The sequence below is a fragment of the Poecilia mexicana genome, unplaced genomic scaffold (genome assembly GCF_051168715.1).
Source record: "Poecilia mexicana isolate PSO_F unplaced genomic scaffold, ASM5116871v1 scaffold_19, whole genome shotgun sequence".
Lineage (NCBI taxonomy): Eukaryota > Metazoa > Chordata > Actinopteri > Cyprinodontiformes > Poeciliidae > Poecilia > Poecilia mexicana.
The window spans coordinates 1,615,057-1,638,636 of record NW_028263388.1 but is presented as its reverse complement, the minus strand read 5'-3'; the positions used below and the strand labels follow the sequence as shown (position 1 = coordinate 1,638,636).

Here is a 23,580-nt window from a genome sequence, read left to right as displayed (position 1 = left end):
TGCTTTCTACACTACGGCTCAGTCCATGTTCTGCTTTGGGCCTTTAAGCTTCACTGGAGTCACCGCAGTAGAGAAAGCATTTACAGAAAACCCAGAAATTAAACAGAAAACGTCAAAGAATTTGTCCACACTATCTGGAAGACAGAGATTCTTAATGTTTACATACCTAATATTATAATCTTCATTATACTATATTTTTATCATCTTTGCTGACATTAACGTCATTACATACAAAGCTATAAGTGATGTTTGCCCCACAGTTAAATGGCTGCACTGGCATCTTAAAATCACCGTGGCCGACAGGCGCGAATGCGCAGCAAATGGCAAAAAGCGCCGCCAACACATGAATAATGCAAAACAAAGAAAAAAAAATACATGCAACACATTAATTCATATATCAAGATCACAATCTTGTTTTTCTCTGCTCTGAATACAAACCCCTTGTTCAGAAACTACATGTTAGGAAGATGCCTGTAAGCGTTCACAGGAAGCCGACGAAGCCCTATGGGGTTGTTTTGAAGGAACAGATAGGATCGCTCTTTGCCAGCCAAATGGAGAAACATCAGTGCCATGAATGTGTGTGTGACTGACTGAAGTTCTGTGTGGGTAACAACCTGATGAAGGCTGGTTCTGTTCTGGGCACGAGTGTGGAACCTCTGGGCATGGATTTAGAATCATAAAATTTGGGACCAATTAAGTATTTTTGAATTTGAAAAAGCTGCAATCACAGAAAATAGAAGCAAGAACTTATGACCAATAAAGGATACAAATGAAAAAACACTGCAACCACAGGAAGTAGAAAAACAGCAGCAGGTATGAAACACTGGTTTTTCGCCCCCCAAACGGAAGTCCTCCAGACCACCAGGGGGAGTTGATGAGGTTCTGAGACCAGAACCTCAGGAAAGACAGACGTCTGGTGTCTTCTTAAACACACAATCTTTTATATTGTTGAACACCAGCATATTTATGTAAGATGTAGGTACCATTAACAGCTACAGACTCCCCCTAGTGGAATGGAGGACTTCAGTTTTGTGGAGTGAGTTTTAATTGTTTCATATTTGCTGTTATTTTTGTAATTTGCAGTTAGGCTTGTCACAAATCAATTAATAGCATGATAAATTAAAGCAAGCTAAATAATTTCTATTTGCATGATTTGTTTTTCTACCAAAAACTGGATGGTAAAAATCTTCAGTCTGATGTTTTGGTCTCAACAATTTTATTTTGAAGGACAATTTTGTTTACAAAGACTTCATGATTGATTTAGTCACTTGTGTTTTTTTTAGTTTTGGGCATTTAAATTGTTAAATGATCATTACAGTTTAATGTTTATTGATCTTTGAGGATGTGTTCTAGCATTATTAAGTCATTACCATCACATTACTGGAATATCGTCAAAACAATAAAACCGTTTATTGCAATAACTTCTGGAACAATTTATCGTCCAGAAACATTTGTTACTGTGTCCGACCCGGTTGTTTCCATTTCCTGTGGTTGCAGATTTTTTTTTCTTTTGTTTTATTAGTTGCAGGTTTTTGCTGTATGCGTTTTGGAGTTTGCATTATTCATGTGTTTGCTGCGCATTTGTGCCTGTCGACCACCATATAGATGTTCAATATGTAACACAAACTGTAGTTTTCCGTTTATTACAGCAAAAATATGTGAAAATTAGTTTTGGTTGCTTTGTGGAAAAGTGAATCTGTGGGACTGACGGTTCAGAAATAAAAACTAATTAATTCAACATTTTATGAGCAGAAGAAGCATTTGCTTTTATGGAAAAGGGAAGAGAAGGTATAAGTCAGGGGAAGCATCTGAGACCGACAAACACATTATCAGACTCACAGAGGCATAAGGTCGAGAAGTTCAGGCAAATAGAGAAGCAGTAAAAAGCCCTTTTTCATCACCTCACCTATGTGAAAAAAAACAAAATGGCCGACCTCATGGCACCAAAGAGGAAGGATACAACTTTAGTTTTACCCCAAAACACAAAACTCAGTTTGCTCCAAGACTGTCTGAAACCTGATAGAGCCTTTAAATCTCTTCCTCATTTTTTACAGTGTAATTTGAACATTTAAAAACACCCTGACCAGTTTTATATGAATGATTGCTATCAGCACTGAGTACAAAACAGATGGGCTCTTTTTACTAATCCTGTTAAACATGTAATATATATTTAGCGCTCGCAAAGTACAAACATACAAAGCTTATTGGGAGCAACCTCTGGGGGAAATCTGCAAATATATGTGTGTGTAATATATATATATTTATTATTTCATATAAAATACTATTTTTGTCTATTTTTTCTATCATTTACAAATAAAACTCATCATGGGATCTGCTGAAAAGCATAAAGCAGACGTCAGAATGTGCCGTTCACGTCTCTGCTTTTAATAGCGTCTCCGCTTCCGTCACAGTAAATAACATTTTCCTTGGGTGATTTTTCTGCTCGTCTCTAAACTCCAACTTAAGTTTTCTGAGTTGCAGCTCTGAGCAGCAGATGGTGTGAGAATCCATCTGTCACCGAGCCTGAAAGAAAAAAAATGCTGCAAATGTGTTTATTCTTTCACACCAAAAAAAGTGTGTTAATTAAAAGCCTGTCCATCAAAAGTTTAGAAACATATTTTCACCATCGACTTGAGACATTCTGACTTTTTTTTATACTCCACAAATTGATCCACAGTAAAGTAAAGCCCAGGTTTTCTGCCCTTTGGGCCTGTTGATGTCCACTGATCTTCTCTTGCACATCTTCTGTTATTGATCAGCTTTGTCAATAAGTTTCTCTCCCTTTTCTGTCAGCTCTGAATCATCCCTTCACTTTCTCAGTCTGTGTCTCGAGGAGACGTGGGGACATGCAAAGGAGAGGAGAGACGCCTGGGGAGAAAAGGAGGCCAAATCAAAGAATGAGAATGGGTGGACTTTAACTACAAACTAAATGGGGTTGATAAAAATGCAGTTAGATGGAGAAATGATTGGAAAACTAATCAGACTTAAAGGATAAAGAAGGTTGAAAGATAAAGTATGGTTGGATTAAAGCTGCAGTATGTAACTTTTAGAAAAATATTTTCTTACATATTTGTTGAAACTGTCACTATGTGGTGATGTTATAAGATAATCCGAAAAAAATCAATCTCTGTTTTCTCTCGGTGTTAACTAGAAACAACCAATCAGAGGCAGGAGGCGGGGCTTAATGGATTTCCCTCTCTGCTACACTGCAGCTAGCATAGCATGTCATGAATGCTAAAGCCAGCTAGCATAGCCACCAATGACAGTGGAAAACGGTTTTCCTGTAATGATGAGTTGCTTATCCGGCGTTAGCACATTTAGCAGCCAGAACATGAGGATGACTGAGAGCGATAAGCCCCGCCTCCTGGCTCTGATTGGTTGTTTTTGGTGCATTTCCTCAGTAGCAGCTCAGGGAGGATGTGGAAGAGATCAATATTTTCACAGATTATCCGTCTCATATTGAACTGTCATGACATGGTGACAGCTTTAACAAACGTAAAAACAAATGCTTTATAAAAGTTACATACTGCACCTTTAAATGAAGCTAACGAGACACTCTGACGCTCCTTCACCATCCAGTGTTTCCTTTTGGACCGTTTGAGTCGTTTCTACATCTCCCTGAGCCCGTTCTCGTCCTCCCTCACCTGTCAGTGAGTTTCTTGAGGGCCCGCTCGATGTTCATTCGATGCCCCACTCGGGTCACTCCCAGGTCCAAGAAGTCGTCCTTAGTAAGTGACGGGAGATGAGATCCGTCTATCTCGTTGTCTATAAAACGCTCCCTGTGTTCACCCAAATTTAAGTAAGTCAACCAGTCGGCAACGTCGTACTTGGTCCAGTAAGGTAGAGGTTTGATGGCAAAGGGTTTGGCAGGGGGAGCGGGGCTGAGGTTGGGGTAGTTGAGACAAGAAGGGCTGGGTGGTAGATGCAAAGGGGAGGAGGCTCCCGAGAAGAAATGAGTCGGGGAGAGAGAGCGTGAGACTAGTAGAGGGTTCGGACTCGGCACACCGGATGGAGAGAACAGTGGGGGAGTCGAGGCGTGGTAGGGATCTCCGAGAGAGTGACCAGGAGATGGAGGAGTGAGAGGGCCGGGAAAGTCAAAGGGGTTACTGTAGATAGGTGTGGAGGGAAGGATGGGGAGAGAGGACGGTCTGGGTGGTGTTGGGTTCTGCTGTTCGGTGTTGTAGATGAGAGGGCTGGGGGCCCGGCGCCTGGAAACCGATGACCGCATCTCTTTAGAGGGACTACACTGAAAATCAAAAGTCTGCCTGCGCAACTTAGATCTGTGCTTAGGTGATGTTGGGTATGGGCAGTAGGTTGGGGAATGGGGAGGATGGGAATGTACCGGGGAGGTTGGCATCTGAGGAGAAGGGGAGCGGGTCCAGTTGCGCTGAACGGGGACTTGAGGAGACGGAGAGACAGAAGGAGAGGCTGAGAGGTTGGGAGTCAGGATCTGTCGATGCTGCGGGGAGGTGGTCGGTAGCGGCGAGGTGGAGCGACCGGTCGGTGGGCTGTGGAAAGCATCGGTAAAATCTGCTGAATACCTGAAAGACACAACGTAAAACCTTACAATGGTGCCATCATTAAGATCAGCACAGAACTACATCTAATCCAATCTGATGGTGAGAAGGCTGGTTCTTACTACCTAGCTTCAAGTGAAACTGAAACGCTGTCTGATCCAGGCTGCCTTTACCAACACAGCAGAGAGATGTGTTGGTCATCTAGCCTGGTGAATACCAGTTCCTTGTTCTTCGCTTTGCTTCATCCAGAGGGTCTGGACACCTGGCTATTCAGAAACGTTTATTTTCTGGAGGCTTTGAATCTGTTCAAGTTTTCAACGACTGAATCTGATTCTACCTGATTGCTAACGTTTGGCCGTGACGTGTGTAATGAGCCATCTTGATCGTGAAGAAGGCGTGTTCTCTAAACAACCATTCCAAACTGCGATGAGAGAAGTGCCGAGCTCAATGAAGTATTTGCCAGCAATAATATGTCCTAAACAGTCTTTTTATTATTATTTGGAAGTTTGGCCAACATGGACTGAATGACTTTGTTCACTTCCATTGAAGGTGACCCACTGTGCTTCCTTGAACAGGTTGGGATCTGTCTGGGCTACACAAAACATGTTCACATGAGATTTTAGTCTGCTCAGTTCAGAATGAGCTGCTTTAGGGCCTCTGTCACTTTAAATTCAAATGAGCTGCTGGCCACGCCCCCCAACTCAACGTTTACACTTACATGTGAAAGTGGCTGCAAACAAAAGCACAATTATGTAACCGTACATCTTTCAAAAGCAGAAGTAGAGTCGGCTGCACAACCAACAGCAATGCAGCAAGTAGTTTGTGGATGGTAAGTCAACAACCAAACACTTTTCCAGCAGCCATTGTACACAGCATACAGCGATAAAACCACTGACCAAACATGCTGGAGAGCAACTTTGGTTACGAGGCAACAGGCTGGGCTAGACAATGGTCTTGGCTTCTGCTAATGGTGTTAGCTCTAGCAAACATATAGCATTAGCTCTAGCTAATATAGTAAGCAATAGATCACAAGCCAATCACGTTAGCTTGTTTTAATAGATATAAGAATTTTGAGGCAGTTTGTCTTAATCCAGACTTTTTGTAGGTGTAATGTTAGCTTTCACCATGTTTACTTTTTGTTTAGTCTCAAGTCCTCCTAACATGTCAAAGGCCCAGCATGCATTGCACAGGTAAAAAAAGGGGACCAGCCTAGGTGAAAATATAACCAATAGAAATAATTATGAGTTTTTATGTATCACAAACAACTTTTAGGTTAAGGCAGACATGTTTAAATAGTTGCAGTTCCCTTTAAAATACTACTAGGAAGTTGCCATGCTTGTTAGAGGAACTTTACAGAGAAGTTGATCAAAACAAACAAACCTATGCATGGAAGGGGACTTAGGAACGTGACTCCAGTCATCCATACTCCTCATGCTGCTCATCTGTTGCAGTTTGGAACTCAGCTCGTTGATGATGCTGGCTTTCACACCGGAAAAAGGCGAGTGAAGCCTGCGACCCTCCAACACCATACCCCCATGCTGGACTCCTTCTTGCTCGTGTTCAGTGATGTCACCCCAGACCACAGATCGGGGCTCTATGGGCCTCTCCAGACAGGCCGCCAGTGCGGAGCTAAAGCCATCTTCCATTCTGGCCCGACTCTGCTTGTGCTTTCTGTCGTCAATAAGAGTTCTCTCCAAACCGGCATCTTCAGGGTGGCTTTGTCTCTGCAACTGCAAAGGAGCCGGGTTGGTGCTGTTCTGCCTGCGTAACGCTATAGGCGGGCCTCTCCCTTCCATTTCCTTGTAATGCGTCATCTTTGGAAAGACGGGGTTTGCTATTTTGGAGGTGTGCACCTCAAACGGTTGCCCTCCCCGGTAGATTGTACAGGGATCCTGATGTTCGTTGACTTTCTCTCCCTCCCCTTCTCGTCCATCACCTCCTAGTCCGATTTTTTCTCCTCTCAAGCCACCAAGTCCCAGCATTTCTAGATGATGGTCACTACTGCTATGACTGTCCAGTTCCTCAATGCCAGAATCCACCACTGTGTCCTGCCAGTCTCCACTCTTGGGAATCATAGTACTGGAATGAGTGAGATCGGTTCCTTTACTCCCTGTGCTAAGGCCTACTTTGGGCCCAGCCATGCTGTAGTCAGAGGAAGCAGGAGAGGCTGTTGTGGTTGTGGCAGCAGCAGTTGCTGTCATCGTCGTTGTTGCGTAGGTCATGGTGGTGGTAAGGGCCGCTGTGCCTCTGTCCTGGGCCGGCGTCTGAACCCCAACCAACGGCTCATTGGTGCTGCCATAATAAGGATGGGCATGTGACATGGGCTGGGGTCTGTGTAGTGATGCGGCAGGCACAGCAGCCGCTGAGGTGGTGGCGGTGGTGGACGAAGGTGCAAATATTTGCGGGGACGGATACGATGGAGAAAGTGCAGACTGTGTGAGGTTGGCCACTTCGCTGTCGTAGGAGGTGAGGCTTGAGGCGGCAGAGTCGCCACCTTGTGAAGACTGTTGGGGAGCATTTGAGGGCTTGGGAGATGGAGGAGGGGGCGGTGGAGGTGGGGCAGCAGAAGCAGGGTGTTGACTCTGGTGTTGATGATGCTGAGAGAACTCCATTGCTCTCTCATGCTTTCCATTAGCAAATTGTAGTGGAGGGGGCAAAGGATCTGCAAAAACAAACTCCTCATCTACGTCTATTGAGGGAGCTGGAGGAGGGAGAACCATCAGTCCCAGGCCGCCCGCACCGGCTCTTGCTTCTCCCATTGCGTCATTAGTCTGTGATGGAGCTGTGGGGACAGTGTACTGTGGAATATAGCTTGTGTTGGGAACGTTTTCCATCTGCAAGTAGGAGGGTCTACGGGGGGCAGGTTGAGCTGGCGGGGGAGGAGGTTGAACAGCCTGAGCATGTTTGCTTTCATACATCTCCTTCTCTCTCTCTCTGCTGCTCTGTGGGTAGTACTGGCCTGAAAACTGGCTGTTTCTGTCCTCAGAGAAACGAACTCTAAGACCCTCTTTAGGCCCTCCGTCTCTTTCTCTTTCCATCCTCTCCCCACCTCCTCCTCCTCCACCTCCTAAACGTAAAATCCTTGGTGACTGCGGCCGGCTCAAAGACGCAGGGGAGGCGGTGGCAGAGGGGGATCCAAGGTGGAGGGACACCGGAGAAGTGTATGCCGATTGCGTCGGGGTTGCAAACAGCGAAGGTGTTGGGGTCTGAATTGGTGTAGGGAAGGATCCAACTGTGGACATCTGCCGGCCAAAGTGCCTGTCATCTCGGCGTGTCCTGCGGTCGTCTTTCAAAGCTCGTTCTCTTGCAGCCAGTGCCAGGCCAAGTGGGGACGAGGGGTCAAGCACTTTCCCCGTTAGTGGGTGGATAAAAGTTGTAGCAGGCTGGCTGCCATAAACTGAGGGAGCTGACTTGGGCTGCCCATCCTGGCCAAGGACAGGTGAGGAGTACTCTGGAAGGCCAAATGCTGGGGGCATGCTGCTGGAATAGTTCATGAAGTTGTCTCCAGAAAACATGCCTTCATCTATAGACTTGGAAGGCCGAAGTCGAGGGGTGGGTACCTCCATTTTTGAGCCTTGCAGAGGCTGAACTTGGGCCTCAAGTGTCCCTCCTCCTTCTCCACCACCTGCCTCTCCTTGGATGTCTTCCTCTGATGACTGGAAGAAGGAAGCGCTCTTTCTTCTCATGTCTCTTAATCGCTCCCTGTCCCTGCGTGTTCCTCCTCCACTAAATGCTGTGCCAAATGTTGAGGTATAGTCCAATTTTTCCAGGTTTTGCTGAGAAGAGACGGCGGGTGCGACACTCGAAGGTAAGGAGTTGGGTGGAGTCGGCTGAGGTGGTGTGGGGGTCAATGGTGAAGGTAGGCTTGTGCTGGAGTTGTCTGGAGCTGCGTTCCCAGAGCTTTGGTCCTCCACATCCTGAGACGGCTCTGCTTCTATGCTGCTACCCTGGCTGCTTCGGCCACTACTGCTGGTGGACGGCGCTTTGACGATGATCGTAGGGATGGGGATAGAACTCTTCTCTTTGGTAGCACCTCCTTTGCCCCTATGTTGTCTCAGCCCGTCTTCCACCTTTGACTGCTTGATCAGAGCTCCACGACCTCCACGCCTCGCTACTCCCCTTCCGGCTCCTCCACCTTGCTCCCGGCTGGTGAGCTGCACAGGATGTTGCACCTGTTGAGGCTTTGGCTTTGCGCTTGTTGGTGGTGTGGCACTGCTGTATCCTCTCCTCAGCCCTCCCATCTTGCCGCCGCCTCTCCGAGGCGCCTCTGGCTCTCTTATGCAGAGTCCATCAGACTGCCTGCGGAGGGTGGGAACCATGACCTGCTGGTTCATCCCACCAGGTCCTCCCCTCTCCCAGGCAGCCTGCGTAGGATGGGCTGGCTGTGAGTGGAGCTGGTAGTGAGCTTGAGATACAGGAGGGATTGGCATAGCAGGCCCTCTACCAGTATAAGGACCTGCGGATAAAGGCGGCTCTGGAGCAGACGTGTTGGGGGGCGGTGGAATGTCTTCTGGTCCTGGCACTGAAAGACTGCGAGCTAGCTTCATAGCAGGTGGGTGGAGGTACTGCCTTTCTTCTTCTGTCACACCTAACGCCCAAAAACTCATAGTTACAGCCAGAAAAAGAAACCTAAAGAAATCTGTTGATGACGTGTGGTTACCGATGGATTTCTGGCGCATCATGACTGCATGCTGAGGTCCATGGCCTGGTTGAAAATGGGCCTGGTTGTAGCCAAATCCTTGCCCAGTCTGCATCAGACTCATGGATGCCGGCTGCTCATACGGCTGCTTTGGTGTGTTTCAGCACATTTCAGAAAGAAAAGCAGACAGAAAACTGCATTAAAATGTGTCTGGTGGTACGGAATATCGCATTCTACTGTAACCGAGCCGCAACTCCAAAACACACAAACACAAATGAAACAGAAACTATGTCCGCCACAGGAAATAGAAGAGGAACAGTACCTTAACAAAAACTGTAAATATGACACACTGCAAACCGAAGTCATCCAGGCCTCTAGGGGGAGTCTGCAGTAGGTACTATTATCTACGTAAAAATGCAGAAGTTCTATAATTTTATTTAAAAAAAACCTGCCTGTTTTAAAAAGATATGGAATATAACCCAACTTGTCTTTCTTCCTCCAGGTGTTTCAGGTTAAAAGCTAACATTTATTAACATAAAATTTCCCAACCTTGAAAGAACATATGTGTACTGGACTTAAAGGTACATTATTTTTACTGGAACATTTGCCATAAAAATAAACATTTAATGTGTTTTTTTTACATGTTTAAAGAGGTGCCAGTAGATTTGTCCTCGTCTGTACATGAAGAGACACCTTCTGACTCAAACTGTGTGTTTTCATGTGGGTGGCCTGTTGTCAGTCAGCCTCTCTAAAGAGCACTAAGGGCAAACAGAGTTGAGAAAAAGCTTCACAGCAAGACTTCCTTTTTATTATTATTATTCACTTCCTGATATATGAGCTACATCTTGAACTAGCTGGGACAGACGATTTGCAATTCGATTAAATCATTCAGAAATTCAGACACTGGCTGCGTTTCCATTGCTAATCTTTGTTTATTTTCTGCTAATGTAAAAAAAAAAAAAAAAAAAAAAAATTGCGGTATTTCCATTAAATAGGAAATGCAATTAAAATCATTAAAAATCGTGCAGCACCATCATCCTCCTCCCACTTTCTGTTGTCCTCTTTGACGTTTCCACCAGCAGTAACATCTGGTTGTTGGTCATGTGACTTGTGATGTGAAAACAGTGTCTCCATTTCAGTTTTGCAAAATACATTAACTTCAGTAAAGCCAAAAAAAAACAACCTAATTCTAATGCAAATGTGGTTTTTTTTTTATGTTTCCAGTAAAGCAGCATTTTTTAAAATAAAGTTCCATGTTTGTTAAAACTGTCACAGTTTTGTGACATTTTATTACGGGACAGATTATCTGTGAAAAGATCGATATGCTCCATCTCCTCCCTGAGGAGAAATGCAATGCAACCAATCAGAGTTAGGGGCGGGGCTTAGCACTGTCAATTAACCTCATGTACGTGCTTCTAACATGGGCGTAGGTTTGGGTAGGGACGGTAGGGACATGTCCCGACCAATATTCACGGGATATGAAAAAGTCCCGACCAATTTTTGCCATATTGGCTCAAAGAACGTGGATCTACGATCTTTGATTAGCAGCAACAGGCGGTGCGCGGAACGGAAGCTTCTTAGTTTGACATTTATTATGAGCCTCCGAGACCGTGTCGGAACGGTGCTGTCGGGGGGTGGGGGGAGGGGGAGTCAGTTGCTGTGGTGGGGGGAGGGGGAGTCAGTTGAATCGTCGGACGTTCTTTGATTAGCTGCAAAAGGCGGCGGCTAGCTGGGCACACGCGTCTCCTTCTGAGTCTCCGAGACCATGTCGCCACCAAAAAAGAAAAGGACAGACATTAGAAGTTATTTCGCTACGTCGGCTGTAAGTACAGTGAGTGGACCCATAAGTTAGATATCTATCACGCAACACATTTGTTGTAAAGTCCGGTGTTTAGTAAGGTCAGCACTGAATGTGAGGTAGAATAGGTCTGTTAATTATGTAATATTTTTTCACATAGGATGCTCAGACAGCAGAGCAAGGGGCAGAGCAGAACGATGGAGAGGTGGCTGGAGCTTCAGGGCTCCAGGTGAGGTGTTAGTTCTCAGATATGAAATATACTGTGAAATTATCTCAGTAAATATGGCATTTGAAGTGTTAGTCTTAAATTAAGTTAAGCTAGTGTGAATACAAACCAGGTTACGCTTTGTTTGCTCTATAGGAGGCAGTCAGTGTGAGTGCCAGTGACCAGGGAAGTCAAGGCAGCAGTGCCCTGGACATGGGGAGTGCGCCATACCAGCCTGATGTAAAATTCATTGCAGCACAGCAGCTGCCCAATAAAAGGTTGCGGTTTCAGGCCAAATGGTTTAGCCTCTTCCCATGGCTGCATTATAGCCCCACCATGCAAAAAGTTCATTGTTTTGAGTGTGTCAAAGCCTTTACCATCAAAAAGACCTCCTTAGAAAAGAAACATGATCCTGCATTTTGCAAAATTTTGAAAAAGTAAAGTGTTCTTGAACTGATCTGCTGAGTATGACTGTATCTGGTTGTATACACAAGATGTATGATATGGTTATGGTTGGGGGGAGGGGGTTATTAAGCCAATGTGGTTTCCCCCCCCTTCTCAAAAATGTTCGGTGCTCTTGGGCATTTCACTGTGCTGCCGGGGGGGAAGGGGGATCAAGGTCCCCACCAAGGTCCCCACCAAAACTTAGACCGAACCTACGCCCTTGGCTTCTAAACATGTTATTTAGCAGCAAGCAGCAGTTTCAGAAAAAAAAAACATTCATTCGTCGTCATCAGTGACTATGCTAACTAGCTGTAAGCATTCACCACATGCTATGCTAGCTGCACCGTAGCAGAGAGCAGTGGGGGAGAGACTGTGATTGACTGCGCTAAGACCCGCCTCCTGCCTTTGATTGGTTGTTTCCACTTAGCACTGGGAGAAGACATTTTCTGTCTCATATCATACACAACATGGTCACAATGTCAACACACTGCAGCTTTAAGCTAATTTACTCTAATAAATATAATCTAGTGATAGCATCTGGGATTATTCCCTGCCGGTACCTCGTTGGGAACAGTGGGAACGTTGGGAACGATGCTCTTGCTCCGGTCCCTCTTGCCCACGTGACCTCTCTGACCTTGGCTGTCAGATGTGATGGTGTGCTGAGCAGCAGCCAAGATTTCATCCAGCTTATCTGCAGCAGTACAAAGATGATGAAGATGATGAAGATGGAGGACGGTCTTGACCCTCTCCAGCTCAGAAACACCTGCTCTTACTTAGTGCCATCTGATAAACGGTCCTCTTCTTATCTGGACCCTGAGAGGGTTCATACTCTGCAAACGACAGAGCAAAAACAGCGGCTCAATCAGAACCAGTTTTAATTAAAGCTCAGCCTGGCGATAAGATCTGATCTTCACCTGCTTTCTTCTTCCAGGGCGAGGCGGCGGCTGCAGAAGATAAAAACACAGATTAGACACGACTGGGAGGATCGCAGAATAATCAGATGAGGGTGAAATTCATACTTGGACGTATGACATGGTGAATGCTGGTGTGATGACGGGGATGGTGATGGAGACACACATGATCACAACAGCACACTGATCCCACCTTTCTCCACTGCAGGCGGCACATTTGGGTAAAAAAAGAAATAGAAAAGGTTTTATTGTGACAACTGGAATAAAACACGTCGTCACACAGCATCTGACTGCTTTATATCCATTAACCTCACTGTTTAATTATCGCCTTTCTTCTTCACGGGTTGAATCCAAAGTGTAAATGAGTCAACAGACTTAAAAACCACCAACCTGAACTTCGCTGGGAAGCTCTGCTGCTGCTCACATTTCTACCTCTTAAAGGCAATTTACTTGGAAAGACATGCCTTTAATTATTTATTTTCTACAAACAAAACTTTGAAAAGTGTGGTGTGTATTTTTATTCAAACTAAACCTTGTACAGTCTCCCTTCCTTACTGACTCAGCTCAGTTTCTTTGCACATCAGTTTTAAGTCTCATCATTCTTAAGGGGTAAAATCGACTTTTTTAACTTTCCTTCATGTTTTTTCCTCATCAAAAACAAACCTGGAGTGTTGCTTTGGTTCTTCCACGCATGTTTGAGAAATCCTCTAATCTCCATGGCAACCATTCAGCCGTTGAAACGCCTGGGTGGGCCTAGCCCCGCCTCCGACACGCAGCTTGATTTATTTTGTTTTTTGTAGAAAAGGGATGTTTAAGATCCAAATCTTAAACATTTACATTTTCTGTATTAAAAGAAAATTGTCTAGTTTTCAAATTATTTTAGACCAAGTTGGACAAATTAAGAAATAAATTAAATGAATAAATGAGATATTAATTGATTTAATTAATAAAATAAATAAAAGCAGCTTTTCAGTTAAAATCTCTGGATAGATGTGGTTCTACTTATTAGGAAAGTTTTGATAATAAAAGAAATAGTTTGTACAAATATTTTGCTCATATACAAAATTCTTGAACTCCAGTTGGAGGGACGCCTGTCACAATGATCAATAAATCAATTAATCGCATAAATTAAAATGAGCTCAATCATTTCCATTTGAATGAAAACTGGATGATGAAAGTTTCAGTCTGGTGTTTTGGTCTCAACTGGACATTTTTTTGAAGGACATTTAGTTTCATTTTGTTTGTTGTTTCTGCTGTTTTATTTACTTTTGATATTTAAAATGTCTTCCAGTTCTGGAGTTAAATGTTCATTAGAAATTAAAGTTTATTTATCTTTGAGAATCTGTTCTTCCATCATTACCGTTATATTACTGCAGGCGTGTCCAAAGTTGGTCCTGGAGGTCCGGCATCCTGCACGTTTTAGTTCTCTCCTGGTGGTAACAACCTGTTCAGCAGGTCAATGTTCCTCTTAGGCCTCCAGCAAGCCGTCATTTGATCCAGGTGCGCTAAACCAGGGAGAGACTAAAACATGCAGGATGCCGGGCCTCCAGGACCCACTTTGGACACGCCTGTATTACTGGAACATGGTCTCAAAACAACGTTATCGTTCATCGCCCCGTTGGCCCCGCGCCGCACCCTGGACAGCCCTGGTCCCGATGTGTGTAGCTGAACTGAGGATCCGTCTCACCCATGTCTTCCAGCTCTGATGTCATCGACTTTGAGCGCAGGGCGATGGCAGGAGGCGTCAGTCGTTTCGACTGCTGCGGCGCTGCCGAAGGAAAGCGGCCAAATGCAAACATTAACGTTTAGGCCTCTTTAAAACAAACACCAGTCTCCAATGGCAACCACGTCTCGACAGGCATAAACATGGCGTCACATTCATCGCCGTATGTCAAGCAACACGGAAAGTTACTTCTTCCAGGGGAAATGTGACCTACCTTTCTTCCGAGCCGTGTCCTCCAGCTCCGGGTTCCTAGCGACCATCACCACCTTCACCATGAGGCTGTTGCCGCCCTGCCGGATCATGTTGACCACCTGCCGGTGACCCACCTTCACCACATTCTGACCGTTCACCTGAGAGGCCCAAAGAACCCGCGTGAACTGGAGAACCGGTTGGTCGCTATTTTGAACTTTAGCATTAGCTTCTACTCAATACTATTTTGGTGAAGTGCTTTAGCATTACCTTCTCCTAAATACCATGTTGGTATAGCGCTTTAGAATTAGCTTCTGCTAAATACCATGTTAGTACAGAGCTTTAGCATTACCTTCTCCTAAATACCATGTTGGTATAGCGCTTTAGAATTAGCTTCTGCTAAATACCATGTTAGTACAGAGCTTTAGCATTAGCTTCTGCTAAATACCATTTTGGTATAGCGCTTTAGAATTAGCTTCTGCTAAATACCATGTTAGTACAGAGCTTTAGCATTAGCTTCTGCTAAATACCATGTTGGTATAGCGCTTTAGAATTAGCTTCTGCTAAATACCATGTTGGTATAGCGCTTTAGCATTAGCTTCTGCTAAATACCATGTTAGTACAGAGCTTTAGCATTACCTTCTCCTAAATACCATGTTGGTATAGCGCTTTAGAATTAGCTTCTACTAAATACCATGTTAGTACAGAGCTTTAGCATTACCTTCTCCTAAATACCATGTTAGTACAGTGCTTTAGCATTAGCTTCTGCTAAATACCATGTTGGTACAGCGCTTTAGCATTAGCTTCTGCTAAATACCATGTTAGTACAGAGCTTTAGCATTACCTTCTCCTAAATACCATGTTGGTATAGCGCTTTAGCATTAGCTTCTGCTAAATACCATGTTAGTACAGAGCTTTAGCATTAGCTTCTGCTAAATACCATGTTAGTACAGAGCTTTAGCATTAGCTTCTGCTAAATACCATGTTAGTACAGAGCTTTAGCATTAGCTTCTGCTAAATACCATGTTGGTACAGCGCTTTAGCATTAGCTTCTGCTAAATACCATGTTAGTACAGAGCTTTAGCATTACCTTCTCCTAAATACCATGTTGGTACAGCGCTTTAGCATTAGCTTCTCCTAAATACCATGTTGGTACAGCGCTTTAGCATTAGCTTCTCCTAAATACCATGTTGGTACAGCGCTTTAGCATTAGCTTCTCCTAAATACCATGTTGGTACAGCGCTTTAGCATTAGCTTCTGCTAAATACCATGTTGGTACAGCGCTTTAGCATTAGCTTCTCCTAAATACCATGTTGGTACAGCGCTTTAGCATTAGCTTCTGCTAAATACCATGTTGGTACAGCGCTTTAGCATTAGCTTCTGCTAAATACCATGTTGGTACAGCGCTTTAGCATTAGTGGAACTGTTGTTTATGATTATTTGTTTAGGAGTGCTTTAGCATTCGCTTCCACTAAACACCACATTTTGTAGCATATTAGCTTCTACTTGTCTATACCATCAGGAGCAGAAACAGATTTTATTTAAGTCTAATTTGGTGCTTTCTTTTATCTAAAACAGGTTGAGCTGAAGGTTTTATTTTTAAATAAAAACATACAGTGTTTTAAGGAGAATTACTGCCAGTTGAGTCAGAAATCAAAGTAAATGACTTATCTTAAAGCTTGAGCAGCTACATTAGTGACTCATAATCTCCTGAATATCAATTAGAAGTAAGTGTCAGATTTAATAGAGGTTTGAAAATTGGCATTTCAGAAGTGCCTTTTAAATGTGGCGTACAGGAACTTTGAAAAGGTAAAAAAAAAAAAACCAGCAGAGATTTTCTGTCAGTGGTGCCACGACTGATGGTGGTTATCAACATGGTTGAATTTACAATTAGCTTCTGCTAAATACCACATTGGTGTAGCGCTTTAGCATTTGATAAAAACCATGTTAGTGTAGCATTTAGCGTTAGCAGAACTAATGCATATGATTAATGCTTTAACGTTAGCCCACATAGCTTTCAAGTTAGCATTACCCATCACTGATGGTGGGTGTGATTGTGGTTTCATTTAGTGCTTTAACTTTAGCTTCCGTATTGGTTTAGCAAAATGGCATTGGTGAAATTTAACATTCATTATTAGCTTTAAGGTTAGCACAGCCTTTTATTTAGTGCTGCCATCCACAAATTGTGGCTGAATGTAGTGCTTTACCATTAGCTACTGCTAAATACAATGTTAGCGTAGTGTTGTAGCATTACCAGAACTAATGTTTATAGTTAGTGCTTTAAGGTTAGCACAGGTAGCTTGGTAGCTCGTTAGAGCGCTACTTAGCTAGCGTTCCCAGCACTGAGTATTGAGCAGCTCTACCTCAATGAGGAAGTCCCCCATCCTCAGGCCAACTCTCCAGGCCACGCCCCCCTCATCAACAGACTCCAGGTACTGCAGCGCCGGGAAGGCTGGCGTTGGCGTGAACTCCTCTATGGGAGTCTGAGCTGGAAGGGAGAAGGAAGGAGAAATATGGAGAGACCAGACCAAACGCTGCGTGACACGCTGGGTTTACAGAGCAGGTTTACCTTTGGCTCCTCTGAGCACAAAGCCGAAGCCTTCATTGTCTTTCTTCTGTAGGAGCACTGTCTTCTCCTTAATGATGTAGTCGCTGTGGAGAATAAAGAGCATTCAGAGGAAGAGAGAAACATTAAAAATTGCTAATGAAAAACATATAAAATACAAAGATAACATGCAAACAGTGACTTTTCTCACTGCGTCGCATTATGATACCCCCTGCAGCGACGGACAGATAAGTTTCGTTGAGCGGGCCATAAAAGAGGCATTAGTTTACAGAGAGGTTGATGGCTGGGGTACAGTTAGCATCATAATGAGAGCAGTTTCCACACCACAGACTGATCCAGCTGCAGCTGACGAGCACTGAGCCAGGAGGAAGAGCACATCAGGGAAATCTGCACTCACACTGATAACAGAAAACAACCAAATGCACCTAAATTGTTGCATCTGCTTTCACCGCCTCCGGCAGCCTTTACATGGATGCTGCTGCACCGACTCCTGAGCACCACTGCTGGTCATACATGACACTTCAAATTATGTAGGAGATAAGGTCGGACATGCCTGTAATCTCGGCCCCGCCTGCACAAACCAGCCCGGCTGGCAGCAGAGAAATGGCAGCAGGCAGTGAGGCTGGGTTAGAGCTTCCATCGGCATGTCTGGACCAGGAGGCGGCACTGGCCGAACGGACTCGAATCATGACTCACTGCTGGACTTCATGTCGGCCCAGTCCACCTCGGTTAGAGCGCTCCGGGGTTTCATCTGTGCTTCTCAGTCACAATGGAACCAAATTAACGGAACCGGGATCCAGCAGAAACAGTCACTGCAGTGGTTCAGAGTGACAACAGTTCCTTTACCCCCACAGGAACCATGGATAAAGTTTGTAGAAAACATGAAGAGGCTCAATGTGGTGGAAGGATGAAGGCCTGATCGTCATGTGCGCCATTTTAGTTATTAGCCAATTAGCTCCGTCTGGGTTCGGTTGAAGTGAACTCTGGTTCGGTTTGATATGTGAACGCCAAGTGGAATCTGAAAGCAGGAAGTGGACTACAGTGCAGGGCATTCTGGGTAAATGCAACCAAAGCTAACATGCTAGCCTAGCGCTAGCAGCAGAAATGGCTCCTGGTCTTTAGCCTAAAGAGAAATCCTCCAACCGCTAAAACCTGACGCCTCCATCTTGTTTCCATCTGGTGAAGAAGGAAGTTGCTCTCAGTGTCTTCAGAGGTTTTTGTGTCGTTTCCTTCAGTGGTTCTTGGTGCAGCGCCCCCACAGGCCAGGAGGGGAACAGGCTGGTTTGACTCAGAGCAGCTGGAGGTGGAGCAGATGTTCTGGTTCCAGTAGAACCGGGTCGACTGGACGTTAATGGGGAAAAGAACCTACATTTGTATCCATATTAGATCAATTTGTTCGCAGAGGCTAAAGCTAATGGCTAACATGACAGAGGAACAACTCTCTGTGCTAAAAAGTCATTACGCTTTTTTAGGTGAAAAATGTTTTTCAAACCTCCTATCAAAAAGAAGTCTTAAAGGGGCAGTGTTATGTGTTTTCCAGACACATTTTTACATTTTATAGCATAATCAAGTAACGATGTTATGGTTGCCATGGAGATTAAAAGATTTCTCAAACATGCATGAAAGAATCAGAGCAACACTCCAGGGTTGTTTTTGATAAGGAAAAACATTAAAACACGATGGAGAGATATTAAAAAAGTTAATTTTACATAATACTGCCCCTTTAAGCCTTTTGGAGTAATAAACTGAACTTGATGTATTGATTGGTAACTGATCAACTGGAACAGATGGAATTGACCTGGACCGTTTTTTCTGCCTGAGTTTTATCTGCCTGATAGGTACCGGGCCTAGGAACCTTTTAGATGTTCAGTTTTTTATTCATGTTGCACACAGGAAGATCCTGGATGGTGCACCGCCTCCAACCCTCCATTTGCAGTAAAGGTAATCATCTGTCTTTATGTAAATGAACACAGAAAGCCTCCATGATGACATTCAGAAGACTGTTAGTTTAGTTTAGTTTGGTTTGGTTTGGTTTGGTTTGGACCAGCCGACACCTTCAGCCTGCAGGTTGTTTAATCTGATCTGAAATCTGCTGCAGGTAACTGCTTCCAGTCTAACAGACCTTCACATCAACATGTGCCTTTAAGAGGCGGTTAATATGGAATATTTTGTTGGCTAAACTTAGAATTTTGTAACAGTATATTGTGGTGCTTTTGTGATAACGATAAAATGGTGAGAAAACCCATTACTGCTTTTTAGGAAACAAATGTCTGACTGTGTGGATCAGCATTCATAGAGCCAAACACGAGTACTGTTCTTAAGAAACATTTCCATCTGAAAAAGTCAAATGTGATTAAAAAATTTACCACCACCTCTTTCTTTCCAAAAGAGGTTTCAGACAAAAAAAATTAAAACCGCTTTTGGCAAAAAAGAACATAATTAGGCTGTTCAGATTGTCGTGGAAAAGTCGGATAAAATGTGACTTTTAGTTCCACTTATCGTCACTTTCCTAAGATAAAGGCCTAATTCCTCTTTTGCTAAAAGTGATTTTGGCCTACAAAAAAAATCACTTTTGGCAAAAAAAAATGTTATTTTAGGAAGGTGATGATACGGAAGTGGAACAAATTTGATTTTCTTGCATCTTCCTGCCGTTTTAACGGCAGTTTAATTCCAGGGTTTCATTCATTTTTCCTGCATGTAGTATTTTTAAACCTCGTCCGGCTCTCCGTCCGTCCTGCTGCATTGTGCCTCCGCGTCTGAAACGCCCACCGCTGTCAGAGCAACAACAACACAACAAAACTCAGCCGGCTGCCTGGCGCTTCGGCGGAGGAACGCAGAGAAAGTTTGGAGTCCAGAAGATCCAGACACCAAGACGCGACTTTAACACTCAACAGCCCGGCTGCTTTCCCCCCAACCGAGGTCCGTTTCTGCTGCCGTCTCCGTCGAGGCTTTCGCCAACGCTCAGCCGCCTTCCAGCCATCTGCTCCTCACACCTCCGTCCCTTTCCTCTCACCCTGTCCTCCATCATGCCTCCCCGCTCCAACGATCAAAGGAACGCCGCACACGGAAAAAAAAAACGATTTATTTTTTATTCTTTCAGCCGCTGAACTCGAGCGTCAGAAAAAAAGCGCAACTGAAGTTATTGCGTTCCCTCCTGAGTCATCCTCCCTCCGATTCACAATCAGAGAGGGGAAAAAAGACGGCATTTTAACCATTCACCTGCTGAATGCACACACACACACACACACACACACACACACACACACACACACACACACACACACACACACACACGGTGCAGGAAGGGGGGCTCAATAAGTAAAGCAGCTGACAGATGTTAGAGACTCAGTGTGAGACACTCCCACCTTCACCACAGAAAACACATCCTTCATTTAACAGACACATAAATAAATAAGAATAAATACATGGGTATATAGATGAATGCATGCAGGAAATATGAAGGAAAATAATCGACTAATATTTCAAATGAATCCAAATTTTGATATTTAAGCTGCAGATTTAGAGAGAAACGGGAATAAATGGGAATTTCAGGTGAATCAGAACAAAATCAGAGAGAATGAAATACACCCACACTGTCTGACTGAAATGCATCAATATGAGCTGACACACACACACACACACACACACACACACAGAGGCAGGATTCAGAAAACACACGGCAGGAAGAGACGGAGTGAACATGCAGCAGCGACGGCGTCCACCAGCGCAGACATGCACATGCATGCGGAGTCGGAAAACGAAGCGATTCTCACTCACACACACACACACACAGAGCGCGTTAGTCTGGCTTTGAAAAAGGCACGGCCTCTCAGTAGCAGCATCTACCTCTCCCCTCTCTCCATTGTCCTCTCCTCACATCCATAGCCAGCCAATGAATGGAGAAACAGCCGCTACCTGTAAATGAACCACACGCTCCTGTTTCTGGGGCCCAGTGATGGCCACGAAGAAGAGAGGGAGAGAGAGAAATCTCTCTCTCCGCATCCCCCCATCGCCATGTACCCCCCTCCTCTCTCTCTCTCTCCTCCTCTTCTTCCCCGTCTTCCAGTGAAAGCTCGCCCGGCAGAGAGAGAGAGAGAGTCTGCAAAGCTGCGTACTTCACAGGAGGAAGACGATGTGAGGGAAGATGAAGAGAGGAGGAGGGTTGTGTTGCTGAACTGCGACATCGGGCTGATGGGGAGCAGAACCGGCGGGCCGGCGATGTGAGGACTGGGCCGGCGCTGGATCTGACCTCATCTACCTTCAATTCAACAACTTTGCTTCAAACAGAAACACTAGCTGCCTTTCCACTGAATAAAAAACTGCGTAAATGTGAATATGAAAATAAATTTATTTTGTCGAAACAAGCTGATTTCAACAAACTCACATTTTTGCGATATAAAGATTTTTGGGCCAGGATGAGGTAGTTTGTGTATCTGGCAAAACTGAAACAGAAACACTTCTGCATCATAGAAGTCACATGATCAACAACCAGATGTTACTACTGCTGGAAACATCGAAGAAGACGACAGGAAGTGGTAGGAGGCCAATGTTTTTAATGACTTATTACGTGAGCAAACATTCAAATGCTGCAAACTGTGTTTTTCACATTAGCATAATATCAACAAACCTTTGACCATAAAAGTGTGAAAATTGGAATTGCAAAAATAAATTTGCTTAACAGAACCTGCTAATTTTAAAAAAACTATTTGATTACAGGTTTTTGCTGTAGGATGAGGCAGTTTTTCAGCCATTTTGAAATTCATGTATCCATCCATCCATCCATCCATCACTGCAGTGGAAACAGTTTTTTCATGTCACACAAGTCATGTGATCAACAACAGGATGTTTCCACTGGTGGAAACGACAAAGAAGACGACAGGAAGTGGTAGGAGTTGTATAATGACTTATTGCATGAGCATTAATGTGATCATGTCTGATTTTAATTGTGTTTCTTATTCAATATAAACACCACGATTGCAAAATTTTGTTTTTTTGACGTTAGTGGAATATTGACAAAGTTTTGTACAAATTGAAATGCTGCCAAACTGGTGACGTGATGTTTCCAGTTTTATCCTGTTTTCACTTCACATTGTTTTGTTTTTTTGCAGTTGTGAGCCCCGGTGGCGAAACATGAAGCTGCTGCTGTCCCAGTTACTCAGCAGGTTGTTGCTAGGTAACCAGAGAGAGTGAGTCGATTCCACCTACCAGGCTTAGCTAGCTGTGAGAGGTTTAGCCGCTAAAGTATTTGTTCTGCCTACATCTCCCAGAATGCCGCGTGGCTCTGGATCAGAGTGAAATTATTGAATATTGTATCAGATGTATTATCTCTAGATATTGATCACATTGTGATCAGAATCACAATGTATATATATATCATGATATATATTACTGATTTGTTGTCCAGGCCTAAATAAACGTTTGATCATTTAGAGCAAATGATGAGTATCAGGTAAAAAAAAATCTTCCAACGTCAATAACTGGAAGTCTGAACTGGAAGCCACTTTCTGAGTTTTGGTTTTTATATCCTAAATGCTGGATGTGTATATTGTGGTATCGTTTACAGTCTTTGAGTGTGTTGAATGTTTTTTAGAGTCTGTTTACACGGCAGCGCCACATGCAGCAGAGGCTTTGAACCAGAAGCCGCAGAGGAAGTGAAGAGAAAGTGGAAACTCCTGGGCTCAAGGACGGCGTGTCGGAACAAAGGGAACCGCCGAGTCCTTCTCCGTCGCCCCGAGGAGCCGAGGCTTCAGCCTCCTCATGACTCATCAGCAGCATCATGATGATGATGTATATCGCTGCCAGTTTCATGTTCGCGTTCGTCCTCCTCCTGAACGAGACGCAGAGCTTCATAACAAGCAGCAGCAGCTGCAGGAAAATCCCTCTAACGAAGCGTTATCGGATTAGAAGATGAAGGTGGAAAGCAGGCAGGTTGAGACAGAGGAGGAGAAGAAGAAGAAGAAGAAGAAGAAGAAGGAGAAGAAGAAGAAGGAGAAGAGGAGCGGTTCAGCACGACGACGCTTTCAACCCAAAAACCAACAACATGGAGGATGTTTCCCCACACTGCCAGGACAAACTCTGAAATCTTGACAGTTATTCTCAACAGATTAAAAGAAATAAAGAAACTGATTTTCTGACTTAATGCAACGTGTTTTACAGTGCTTGACTTGATTAAAATTTAACAGAGTTAATCGCTGGATCTGTAATCAATCGCATTTTAAGCAAAAAATATATATCAGCAAAATAAGCAGCATTCTCTTTTTACTGCTAAATTATTGAATAAAGATTAACATCAGAGAAATTTATGGCTTTTAATCTGTTTTTCAAATATCAGTTGAAGCAAAGTTCATCTTTCCAGAGCTGCTTTAGAAATCTGGACGCTGATATTAGCTACATGCTACATGTTTAGCATTCTGATGCTATTTTAGGCTAGCATAGCTTCACTGCTAGGCTAACTCCCTTTAGCACAACTTGAATGCAACAATAGTCTTTTCCATCCTCCAATCAAGTCGCTTAGAAGCAGAAATTAACCCCTGGTGTGACCAGAGAAGCGGCTTTGTTGTGTTTTCATTCTGACTGGACTCTGTGAGA

The 23,580-nt window shown here is 44.1% G+C and overlaps 1 protein-coding gene across 1 annotated transcript in view; it reads right to left on the bottom strand.

The window, feature by feature from the left end:
• Positions 1-3,319: 3,319 nt before the first annotated feature.
• Positions 3,320-23,580, bottom strand: part of LOC106904835 (SH3 and multiple ankyrin repeat domains protein 1-like) — a 35,044-nt gene continuing 14,783 nt past the window's right edge. The window contains exons 16-23 of the mRNA XM_088001035.1: positions 16,996-17,078; positions 16,790-16,914; positions 14,452-14,587; positions 14,202-14,282; positions 12,377-12,433; positions 12,164-12,294; positions 5,898-9,304; positions 3,320-4,541 (exon numbers count right to left, since the gene is read on the bottom strand). Coding sequence (XP_087857161.1) covers positions 3,641-4,541; positions 5,898-9,304; positions 12,164-12,294; positions 12,377-12,433; positions 14,202-14,282; positions 14,452-14,587; positions 16,790-16,914; positions 16,996-17,078 — 4,921 coding nt within the window. The 3' untranslated portion in view covers positions 3,320-3,640. The remainder of the gene's footprint in view (positions 4,542-5,897; positions 9,305-12,163; positions 12,295-12,376; positions 12,434-14,201; positions 14,283-14,451; positions 14,588-16,789; positions 16,915-16,995; positions 17,079-23,580) is intronic.